The 10,619-nt window shown below is 45.2% G+C and overlaps 1 protein-coding gene and 1 long non-coding RNA gene across 5 annotated transcripts in view; one reads left to right on the top strand and one right to left on the bottom strand.

The window, feature by feature from the left end:
- Nucleotides 1-1,366: 1,366 nt before the first annotated feature.
- LOC123835233 (uncharacterized) lies at nt 1,367-4,790 on the bottom strand. Its single transcript, XR_006788685.3, has 3 exons — nt 4,652-4,790; nt 4,165-4,287; nt 1,367-1,661 (listed from the first exon to the last, which is right to left on the bottom strand). It is a non-coding gene; the product is annotated as an uncharacterized LOC123835233 (long non-coding RNA).
- Nucleotides 4,791-4,804: 14 nt separating this feature from the next.
- AGK (acylglycerol kinase) overlaps nt 4,805-10,619 on the top strand; it is an 82,135-nt gene continuing 76,320 nt past the window's right edge. For all 4 annotated transcript variants that reach the window (XR_010406339.1, XM_054505169.2, XM_045864160.2 and 1 more), the window contains exons 1-2: nt 4,805-4,944; nt 8,032-8,149. Coding sequence is in view for 3 of the 4 variants with exons in the window: in XM_054505169.2 (XP_054361144.1) it covers nt 8,049-8,149 (101 nt within the window). In the remaining variant the exon portion in view is untranslated. The remainder of the gene's footprint in view (nt 4,945-8,031; nt 8,150-10,619) is intronic.

Genomic DNA, 10,619 nt, shown 5'->3' with positions numbered 1-10,619 from the left:
CTCTCTCCTAGGAACCTGCTGGTTTCTTAAAAGGCCTCATTTACATGTCTCCAATCTGGTTGTAGTAAATGCAGTGGATAGTAAAGGTCACAACAAGGAAGAGATTTTAAGTATAAATACCACAAGAACACCATTTTGTACCTTTTCTTAGGGGAAACAAAGTAGTCTGAAGAGGAGTCTGTATGCATAAAATAAGTAAACAAACCAAAAATGAATGTTAAAAGAATTCATACATAATTTTCTCTGATAGAAGTTCTGACTGGGGAGCACCTATTCCCACAGGCAGATTTCATCTGAGATGCTACGTATAAGGCTATTCGTAGGGATGAGCATTATATCAGTTTTTCTGAACCTTTAACTCTTTTCTTGTTAGTAAATCTATCGACAACAAGCACGGCATAGATCCAGGGGAATGGCTGGAGAATGATTTTAGGATCAATAAAAGGTTAGACATACCATTGTTATCAGTAGTATCTGCCATTTACTTTCACCTGTATTCCTCATAAAAACTTAACATCTTTTAAAAATACTGTCTTTACTATGTCTTCTACCCACCAATAGCCTGTGGCTTGCAGTTTATCAGTTCAGTGCTCTTGGCTTCAAGAAACAGAAAACCCTGACTCTTAACTCGCTTACACAATAAGGGAATGTGTTATTTCCTGTAATAGGATGTCCAGAGTTCGAGCAAGCTCCAGGCATAGTACAACCATGTGGCTCAATGATGTCATCGAGGACCCAGGTTCTTTCTGTCTTTTCTCTCCCATCCTCTGTGAGTTGGCATCGGCCCAAACTGGTTCCCTTCATGGCTGAACTCGGGTTGTGGCAGTGATGCAGGCAGGCTGGCTCTGAGCACCCAGAGGAAGGTCCTGTAGGACCAGCCAAGATGGTCCTTGGCTTCATGCAGGATAGAAATCAAACGCAAGCTGGAAAAAGTGAAAACTGAGTTTATTGAATAGTGTGAGTGACTGGTAAAGAATAGCAGACGGAGTGACGGGGAGACTCAGAAAGCAAAGGAGAATGAGTCTCGTCATCGCTTGGGATTCGGGGTTTATATTGCAAAGGGGTCTAGGGTACATGTTCCTTTAAGAATCCAGGGTAGGGTCTGATCAAAGGCAGGTGACAGGTGAATAATAGGTGTTATAAATTACCAAAGGTAGGGGTATTGATGCCAGCATCAGCAGAGGTTTGTCTGAAGCTAATGTCCTGGAACGTGGTCAGGATCTCGCTCTTCTTTGGTGTTATCGGGTGTTTGGAGGCCTAGGGCAGAACTAGAAATGGTTAACTTTCTTGTTCCCTCCTTGAAGTGGAAACAGCTTCTTTGACTTATTCAGAAGCAAATATAGAACATGAGTAAATGGGGCTTAGCAGAAAAACAGCAGAGATGGAGTCTTTCTTTTCTTTTTTAGATTTTTATTTATTTATTTGATAGAGAGAGAGGGAACACAAGTAGGAGGAGTGGGAGAGGGAGAAGCAGGCTCCCCACTGAGCAGGGAGCCCGATGAGGGGCTAGATCCCAGGACTCTAGGATCATGACCTGAGCCGAAGGCAGATGCTTAACGACTGAGCCACCTAGACGCCCAAGACGGAGCCTTTCTAAGATGGAATCCCTTCAGCTTCTCCACCTCGGCAATTTGGGGTATTATGTACACGTACGGTCTTACCTGAGGGAGAAAGTGAGACCATCGCTTTCATTCTCATTGCAGCTGTATTGCGATATAGTTCCCATACCATGCAATTGTCCCCTTATTGTGTTCCTCGAGTCCTGCAGCTGTCACCCCAACCAACACATTTCATCCCAAAAGGCAATCTCATATCCATTAGCAATCATTTTCCATTTCTCCATAACCACCCCCGCCCCCAGCCCTGGGCAACCTCTACTCCACTCTCCATCTCTACGTATTTGCTAATTCCGAATGTTTCGTGGAAATGGAATCACATAGTATGTGGTCTTTTGTGACTGGCTTATTTCACCAAGCATAACGACCATAATGTTTGTAAGGCTCATCGCCTTTCTTGAAACCTTTCCTGAGATCTCTCAGCAGGCTTGTCCTTAAGACCCTTTATCTAAACAGAGCTACATGTTCCATTTTTAATCCAATCCCTGGCACTGGAGGAGGGATTACTATGCGTATCGTAAACTGATGTAACCCCCTCCTGGCAGTATACTCTTCACCCAGATTTCCCAAATATTACCCATAACCTATAAATTATTTACCATTTTCACATTTACTGCCCGCCTCTCTGATTTCTGGTCTCCTTCTTAAAAGGACCTTTGTGATTACACTGGACCCACCTGGATAATCCAGGATAATCTTCCCATCTCAAGAGCCTTAACTTAATCACCCCTGCAAAGTAATAGATTCCAGGGGTTAAGGACATCTTTAGGGGGTTATTATTCTCTCTACTACAGTGTTTGGTGTTCAGCACCAACACTTTTGGTGAAGGAGAGGATACAAGCCTGGGCAGAGGGAAAAGCAGAGCTAGGTTGTATCCGACAGGCTCCGCTGACCCCATGAGGATCTCTGGGGCTCTCAGAGATGTTTTACTTTGAGCCAAATGACCGAGCTTTTGAACTCCCTCCTAGATCAGTCCCTGGATGTGGGCCACCTCCAGAAGGGTGTGACATTGGTGAAGATGACTCACTGCATTGGAGGCTGTCCCTGGAGGGGACTGCTCCCAGCAGGTGGGACAACAGGTGGTACATCTCCATGGACAACACTCGATGCTGGTACTAATGTCTGAAAAGAGCGTTTGAGAAGTTTCCATGTTTGAGCATCATTTGTGTCCTGTCCTTACACATTTACAAGCTACATGCTTAAGATGCGGCTTTCACTATAATCCCTCATAGGATGGGAGTGAGGGGACAGGGTCCCTCTGGGAACGATTCGAGGGGACAATCGTTAGCTTAACCAAAGGGCCAACGGTAGCCTTACTACAGGGAAAATATTAATAGCATGAGTTATATAACTTCAAAACTAAATGGGATACTACGACAATGCATTAAAATGTCAGTAAATACGTGTCTTGTAATGGGTACAGTTAACTCCTGGAAGATGAATTTATGACTAATTTATGACTTAGTCCTATTTTGATGCAGATATTTCCCATTTGTAGGTGACATGTGTGAGTCATAGGCCCCCCTGTTTCTATCTGTACAAGCATGTAATTTAAGGAGAGAACACAAGGTCTCTTTCAGAGACCTGCCATGCCCCCTCCCCCCCCCACTGCTCCACTCCTCTTTTGCATATGTAATTCTGAGGTTTTTATTCCATGGAGATGTCTCATCTTTTCTAGTTTCATAATCCATGCAGAAACCTGGGAGTTGTTTCCAGATTTCTCTGCTGGGAACACAACAGGCTGACATCACCATCCCCTTTCACCACCGTACTGGCCACAGTGAATCGAAGACTTCATATTAAAGAAAGAATGTAAACTAACAAATATTCCCCAGTGCCCCCAGGAGCACTTTTCAGTTAGGGATGGTCCTAAATGAGGCCTGTGATGCTATGCATGTCTGTGTTTGCCCTCCATGGAGGGGCTGCCTCTCTCCAGGGGTGTGGTTTTCTCCCAGGCAGTAGAGACCTGCTGCCCTTCTTCACAGGCTTTCTGGGCATCTGCCTTGTGATGCCTGATCTTTCCAACAGTCCATGGCTCCAACTCAAAATCAAGTTTTCCTCTCCTAAGTTTTAAGAAAAAAACTTCTTTCTAGATTTTCTGATTGGAAAATCATGGTACGTTCATCCAAGCAGAACTTTTCTCATTTTTGGAAACCGCTGTTTTGCTGAAGCCCTAAAGCTTAGTCTGCCCATTGGACCATCCTGCCTGTAGTCCCAGATTTTTCTAGCCTTACAGGGAGGCAGTTCAGCAACTCATTTTCAAACGCGAATGTGCTAAATAGTTGGGAAAAGAGAAGTGGAAATAACTGTCTCCCATACCTTCAATGTTACAACATTTTACAGCTAGAAGATGTGTTTTATGATGATCTTCTCACTCCCCTAATTGTAATTACAGACAGCCTCGGGAGAGAGGGCCAGCAAGTTCACACGATCTAGTGCGGCCCAGTGAGGATTAGAAGCTGGCAGAGTATGCTTTACTGCGCCATAACCTTTCTGGATGTCCTCGTTTCCTAAAACGTACATGTAGCGCAAGACAGGAAGGACTCACGTCTGTATGTAGCAAACGGGGAATCTAGAATGCAAGGTGTACGGAGGCAGGAACCATGAGAGGTGCGGTACACGAGCAATCCCCAGCGCCGGGCACATACTCCACACTCAGCAAAGCTGGTTGCTGGAATGACGGAAGGAAGAAGGTAGGAAAGAAACCTGGATTGACTGGGGTAGTCCCCAAACTATGTGGGGTGGGGGAGGGGAGAGGCCCTGGGGGGAGGAGGACGGAATTAGAACTGCTGCCCGGTGGTCAGCATGGGCCCTGGCTTCCCTGTAGCTCTCTTGCTCTCTGGAATTTACTCACTACACCGCGGCCACGGAACCGGATCCCATCATCCCCCTGCCTGAATCCCCTCAGTGCCTTCCCATCACATCAGTTGCCCCTTGCTCGGAAAGGCCGCCTTCGACCGCCCGATGTAGACGAGTGCTCTCGCACTCGCTCCCTTCATATCCTGCGGTTCGTTCTTTCTTTCTTTCTTTCGTACTTAGGATCTGAATTTGCCCGTTCGTTTATTTTTCCGATTCAGTGCCAGGTCCCAAAACAGCGTCTGCCTTGGTAGGCTTCCCCTCAAATACCATGTAGCGACAAGCGGATGGTGAAGGGACGCACGGAGGAGCCAAGGAGCGAAGGAGCCACGCAGGCGGCCCCCAGGCGGCGGCCCCCGCGCGTCGGAAGGCGCAGCGGAACCCGAGGGCGGCGGCGCGGTTTCCCTTACAAGCGCGGGGGAAGCTTGAGGGAGCACACAGGAAGGCAGGGCGGTGAGCGGGAGCGGCCCGGGTGAGTGGCGCGGGGCCGCGGCGCGGAGCGGCGCGCGGGCCGTTGGGAGGGGGCTGGGCGGAGGGTTCCGGGGCGCGGGCTGGAGCGCGGGAGCCCGCCGGGGCCGGGGTGGGGGGCCCTCGGGGGCTGCGGGGGCCGGGCGTCGGGAGGGTGGGAGCCGGGGCCCCCGGGATGGCGGGGTCCGGGTGTCACTCTGCGAGTCAGCTGGCCTGGGTCCTGGGACCAGAGCTGTTGCTGCCTTGTGTGACCCTTACTCATTTTCCCCTTTGGGCTTCGGCTCATTTGCAAAACGGGGAGAATCGTTTTTGATCGATTGATGGATTGGTGGGTTCATTCATTCCAGGTGCTTTACTAGGTTGTGTTTGCTAGAGAGGCATAGACAGCGCCTACCCGTGAGGGGTCCAGTCTAGTGAGAAAATCCCCACCTTACAGGTGAGGAGGGCCCAGTACAATTAGAATTTGGGAGTTCTTTTAAAAAAACAAAACACGGGATGGGGCGCCTGGGTGGCTCAGTCGTTAAGCGTCTGCCTTCGGCTCAGGTCATGATCCCGGGGTCCTGGGATCGAGCCCCGCATCGGGCTCCCTGCTCGGCGGGAAGCCTGCTTCTCCCCCTCCCACTCCCCCTGCTTGTGCTCTCTCTCTCGCCTCTCTCTGTCAAATAAATAAATAAAATCTAAAAAAAATAAAAAAATAAAAAAACAAAACACGGGCTCCCTGCTCGGCGGGAAGCCTGCTTCTCCCTCTCCCACTCCCCCTGCTTGTGCTCTCTCTCTCGCCTCTCTCTGTCAAATAAATAAATAAAATCTAAAAAAAATAAAAAAATAAAAAAACAAAACACGGGCTCCCTGCTCGGCGGGAAGCCTGCTTCTCCCTCTCCCACTCCCCCTGCTTGTGTTCCCTCTCTCGCTGTCTCTCTCTCTCTCTCTGTCAATTAAATAAAATCTTAAAAAAATATATATAAAAAAACAAAAAAAACAACCAAAAAAACCACGGTAATAACCAACCAGCCGGCCAACCTGCTTTACAGAGGAGAGATGTTAATTTGAACATATAAAATTTAGACCTTAACTGAGATTGAGGAATATGAATTCTGTTGGGTACTTAGAAGGAATATGCATTGTTGGCTCATATATTGCCCATTGTCATGACAACTTAAATCCAGAAAAATCTACAAAGTGCATTCACAGTTCTTTCAGATGTGATCTTTTTAGCCAAATGACTTAATCAGAGCAGGTGTTGTATCCTCATCTTACTAATGAGTAATGCGCATTCACAACCTCATCAGATGTGATTTTTTACAGCCAGCTGAGTTAATCAGAGCAGGTGGTGTGTTCTCACTTGACAGGGAAAGAGAGTAGAGGCCAAGTGACTTACCCAGGCTCTCACTGTCAGGAAGTGATCAAGCGACTCTGGAATCTAGGCCTCAGGATCCTTGCACCGCTGCTCATTTCACTGCACTAGATTGCCTGCGTGTTTCCACGTTTTTATGCACGAACCGCTATTTTGTGACAAAAAGGGAGTTCCCCTGGATCATGGATGGCCTGTAAACAGACTTTTATTGACTCTCAGATTGTTCTCTGACAGTACTGGCGTTTTTCCCCCTCTCTACCCTTGCCTTGGGTGATTTTTATGTGCACTCAAACTTGACCTCCTTCACACTGACGAGTCCTAAATCTGTATCTTCTACCCAATTTCTCCTAGCTTCAAACTGCTAGATCCAGACATCCACTGATCATTTGAATGTCCCCTTGGATATCCCACAGGCATCTCAAACTCACTGTCTCAACTGCACATGCTACCTTTCTCCACAAACCTACGCTCCAAATCTAATGATCGAAAGCCTTATTCAGTCAGTTGCCTAAGTATAAACCTTTCTTGGTTTCTCCTCAAGTGAATAAAAAATTAGGTTTGATGAAGGGTGGACAGTCGTGACGGAATATGCTAGGTTGAGTATGAGGAAATCGAAGTAAACGGGAAACTTAGCAAGGCCTGTCTGTCAGGATTCTTCTTGGCATCGCTTTGTCTTCAGAGATGATGCTCCTCTCTTCTGGGTTTAGGGAGGGCACTTCATAGATGAGGGTTTTATGACCTATTTCAGGGAAGTAGGGTCAGGTGGGGAGGTCATTGTCTCAACCTCCTTTAGCTTAAAATATTCAATATGCTAGGTTGCCATATTTTGCGGTAGTATGTCCTGAACCCTATGACATTCAGCAGGTAGCTGTTGAATGGCTCTTATGTGCCAGATCTTATTTTAGGCACTGGGGATATAGCAGTGACCAGAACAAAGTCCTTACTCTTGTGGAGTTGACGTTCCAGTGGGATAAGCTCATAAACAAATTAGCAAATAAGGATCACTAAATGATAAGTGCTGTGAAGAAAACAAACAGAATAAGGATCTATATTGTCACTTGGTTTTTTAGTAAAGTTGTGTGAATTTACTTTGCTTACAGGAGTGCATGAGTGTGTCTGTCTCCTTTTATTTTGTCGTTAGTGAATGTGGCCATGTAAAAATTTATTAGTTTTAGAGGTGAATAGTGCTAATTCTTTGTAATTTGCATGTCTTCGATTACCTAGGAAGTTGAACTTTTTCACACAGCCATTTGCATTTGCCTTTTGAATTTTCTGTGCACGTTCTCTGCTTATTTTCCTATTGAGGGGCTAGTGTTTTCCTCTGTTTTGAGTAAGCGCTTTATAGTACTTACTTATTGTTGAGTCCTTTATATATAATAGACAAATACTCTTAAACAGTGGTATAGTGAATGTAGGGAGAAAGAAAAAGCAGGAAGCCTGGAATTCCCTTCTCTGCACTTCTCCACTTCTAATACAGTCAGGTTCAGGTGAGCAGAGAGGGAAGAAGTGAGTTTAGGTAGAAGGAAGTGAAGAAAGAAAGAAGAAAGGCAGGTGGGCAGTGAGAAGATGAAGTTAATGAGCCTGGAAGGGAGCAGATGGGAAGAGGCCAGAGAAGTGGCAAGAAGGAATAGGAATGAGGGAAGGAAAACAGGACATGTGGATGGAAGGCAGTCAGGGGGCCTCTAAACAGTGAGTTGGGGTACTTACCTTTTTCTTTTTCTGCCCCTGTTAACCTAGCAAATCCTTAGGAGAAGATGACCGTGTTCTTTAAAACACTTAGAAATCATTGGAAGAAAACGACGGCTGGGATCTGCCTGCTGACATGGGGAGGCCATTGGCTGTATGGAAAACACTGGTAAATATCTAACAGCCCCCACTCCACCTTCACCTCCAACAACAAAACCATCTGAAAAAAGGGCCTAAGGTCAAGATCTTGCTCAGCTATGCTCGTCTCTGTAAAACATTGTGGTGTAAAAATAAAATGTGAAAACTACAAAGGCTTCTTGTTGTAACCAGTTCTGGAAAACTGTAACTAGCAGTGCTATTAACACTGGATGACAGTAGACATAGACTGTAGTGGTGAGAAGCTGAGGAAATTGAGAGGGAAGTCCACTCCCACGTTCTTACTAGACTGGGATTGACCTCCTATGCCTCCTTGCAATTTTATTCCTTCAGTTTCTTACTACAGTCTCTTCTTCTGTTATCACAGCTGCTTTTGGACCCTGACTGAAATTGCTTGTTCCACCCCCTGTGACTTTTCCACATTTATCCCATTAGCCTAGGTTAATTTAAATGAGACAAAGACTTTCACACCTTTTGTTTGAATAAGGAATTCAACAGCCATGGTTTTATTAGCTGCCTCCAGGCATGAAGGGAGAAGAAAGTGCCAGAGCTCCCTTCTGGTTTAACATGGTAATAAGATTTAAATAAAGGTTTTGTCTAAAAATTATATAAATAATTAAGAGAGCCAATTAAATGGTCTTCTTTTGGGGATTAAGGGTTACATCTTACGTATTTAACAACACCCTGCCTCCATCCAAGTGTCTTAAATGACTGGTTTGTTAAACAGAAAACAGCTTTTGTAAAGGAAGTCTCCACAGTGGAAAGGAGATTCTCATACTGATACTTTTGTAAACTCAGTTCATCTTTGCCTCTGTCAGAGATAATCTTAGGATGCAACATGGTGTCGAGTTTTTTGGCAGCTGTAGATTAAAGGGAACATGTCCCCCTTTTCCCATCTAAGTATTCTCAAGGCTCAGTGCTTGAATTCTATTAGCTAGCATGTAAAGAACAGACCTGAGAAGCTTAAACTTTGTAGTATATATAAAAAAAATAGGTGGAGAGAATGTTTTGACAAATAGAATATGAAACATATAATGTGTGCCTTTTCTCCCTTTTCTAACCACCCTTGAGTCCTTACACCTCCTGCCACGTGGGAACTAGGATTCCCTTTGCAGGAGTCCCCAGTCCAGGCCACAGCTAATGCAAGCAGGAAGAACCTCCCACACCCTGGGGAATCACTGCCCATTTCTGCTACTAGGTGAAGATTTGAGGAAATAACCGTGTACCCTGTTTAGGATGTCTTGTAGATACCCTAATAATTAATTAGATCTGAAACAGCTTGAACAGAAATGCTGTCAGAGCCTGGAGGCCTCATTTTGCTCTGTCTCCACCCTTGACATTCAAGGGTACATTCAGAATGGAAACCCTTATTGTCCTGTTGCTCTTCCTTTTCTCAAATTTTTCTCCTGTGTTCTGTAGTACTATGTGGTCTTTTTGTTTTAAAATTGTAGGAGAAAACACATAATTTGTCACCTTAGCCATTTTTAAGTGTACAGTCAGGAGTGTTAAGTATATTCCCACATTGTTGTGCAACAGAGCTCTAGAATTTTTTCATCTTATAAAACTGAAACTCTATACCTTTTAAACACAACTCCCCATTTCCTCTCCCTGCCCCCAGCCCCTGGCAACCACCATTCCACTTTCTGTTTCTTTTAGTTTTACTACTTCAGGTACCTCAGATAAGTGGCATCATACAGTATTTGTCTTCTGTGACTGGCTTATTTTACTTAGCATGATGTTCTTAAGGTTCATTAACGTTGTAGCACACGGTAGGCTTTCCTTCTTTTTAAAGGCTGAATAATATTTTGTTATATGCATGTATATAATCACATTTTCTCCATCCATTCATTGTTTTTTTTTTTTAAGGTTTTATTTATTTGAGAGAGAGAATGAGAGAGAGAGAGAGAGCACATGAGATGGGGGAGGGTCAGAGGGAGAAGCAGACTCCCTGCTGAGCAGGGAGCCTGATGCGGGGCTCAATCCCGGGACTCCAGGATCATGACCTGAGCCGAAGGTAGTCGCTTAACCAACTGAGCCACCCAGGCGCCCCATCCATTCATTGTTGATGAACGTTTGGGTTGCTTCCATCTCTTGGCTGTTGTGAGTAATGCTACTACAGTGAATTTGGGTGTGCAGATATGTCTTCTAGATCTTGTTTTCAGTTCTTTTGGGTATATACCCAGAAGTGGGATTGCTGGGTCACAGGGTAGTTCTAATTTTTTGAGGAAGCACTACACTGTTTTCCGTAGTGGCTGCACCATTTTACAATCCCTCCAACTGCAGGAGGCTTCCAATTTCTCCACATCCTCACCACCACTTGTTATTTTGTTTTTGTTTTGTTTTGATGGTGGCCATCGTAATGGGTATGATATAGCATCTTCTGGTTTTGATTTGCATTTCCCTAATGATTAGAGACGTTGCACATCTTTTCAAATGTTTAGACACCCATTTGTTTATCTTTGGAGAAATGTCTGTTCAAATCC

Source organism: Mirounga angustirostris, unplaced genomic scaffold, assembly GCF_029215605.1.
Source record: "Mirounga angustirostris isolate CCGP_5_RB_7025 unplaced genomic scaffold, mMirAng1.0.hap1 SCAF_12, whole genome shotgun sequence".
NCBI classification, from domain to species: domain Eukaryota; kingdom Metazoa; phylum Chordata; class Mammalia; order Carnivora; family Phocidae; genus Mirounga; species Mirounga angustirostris.
Note: the sequence above shows the minus strand (reverse complement) of the source record. Positions and strands in the feature narration are given on the sequence as shown.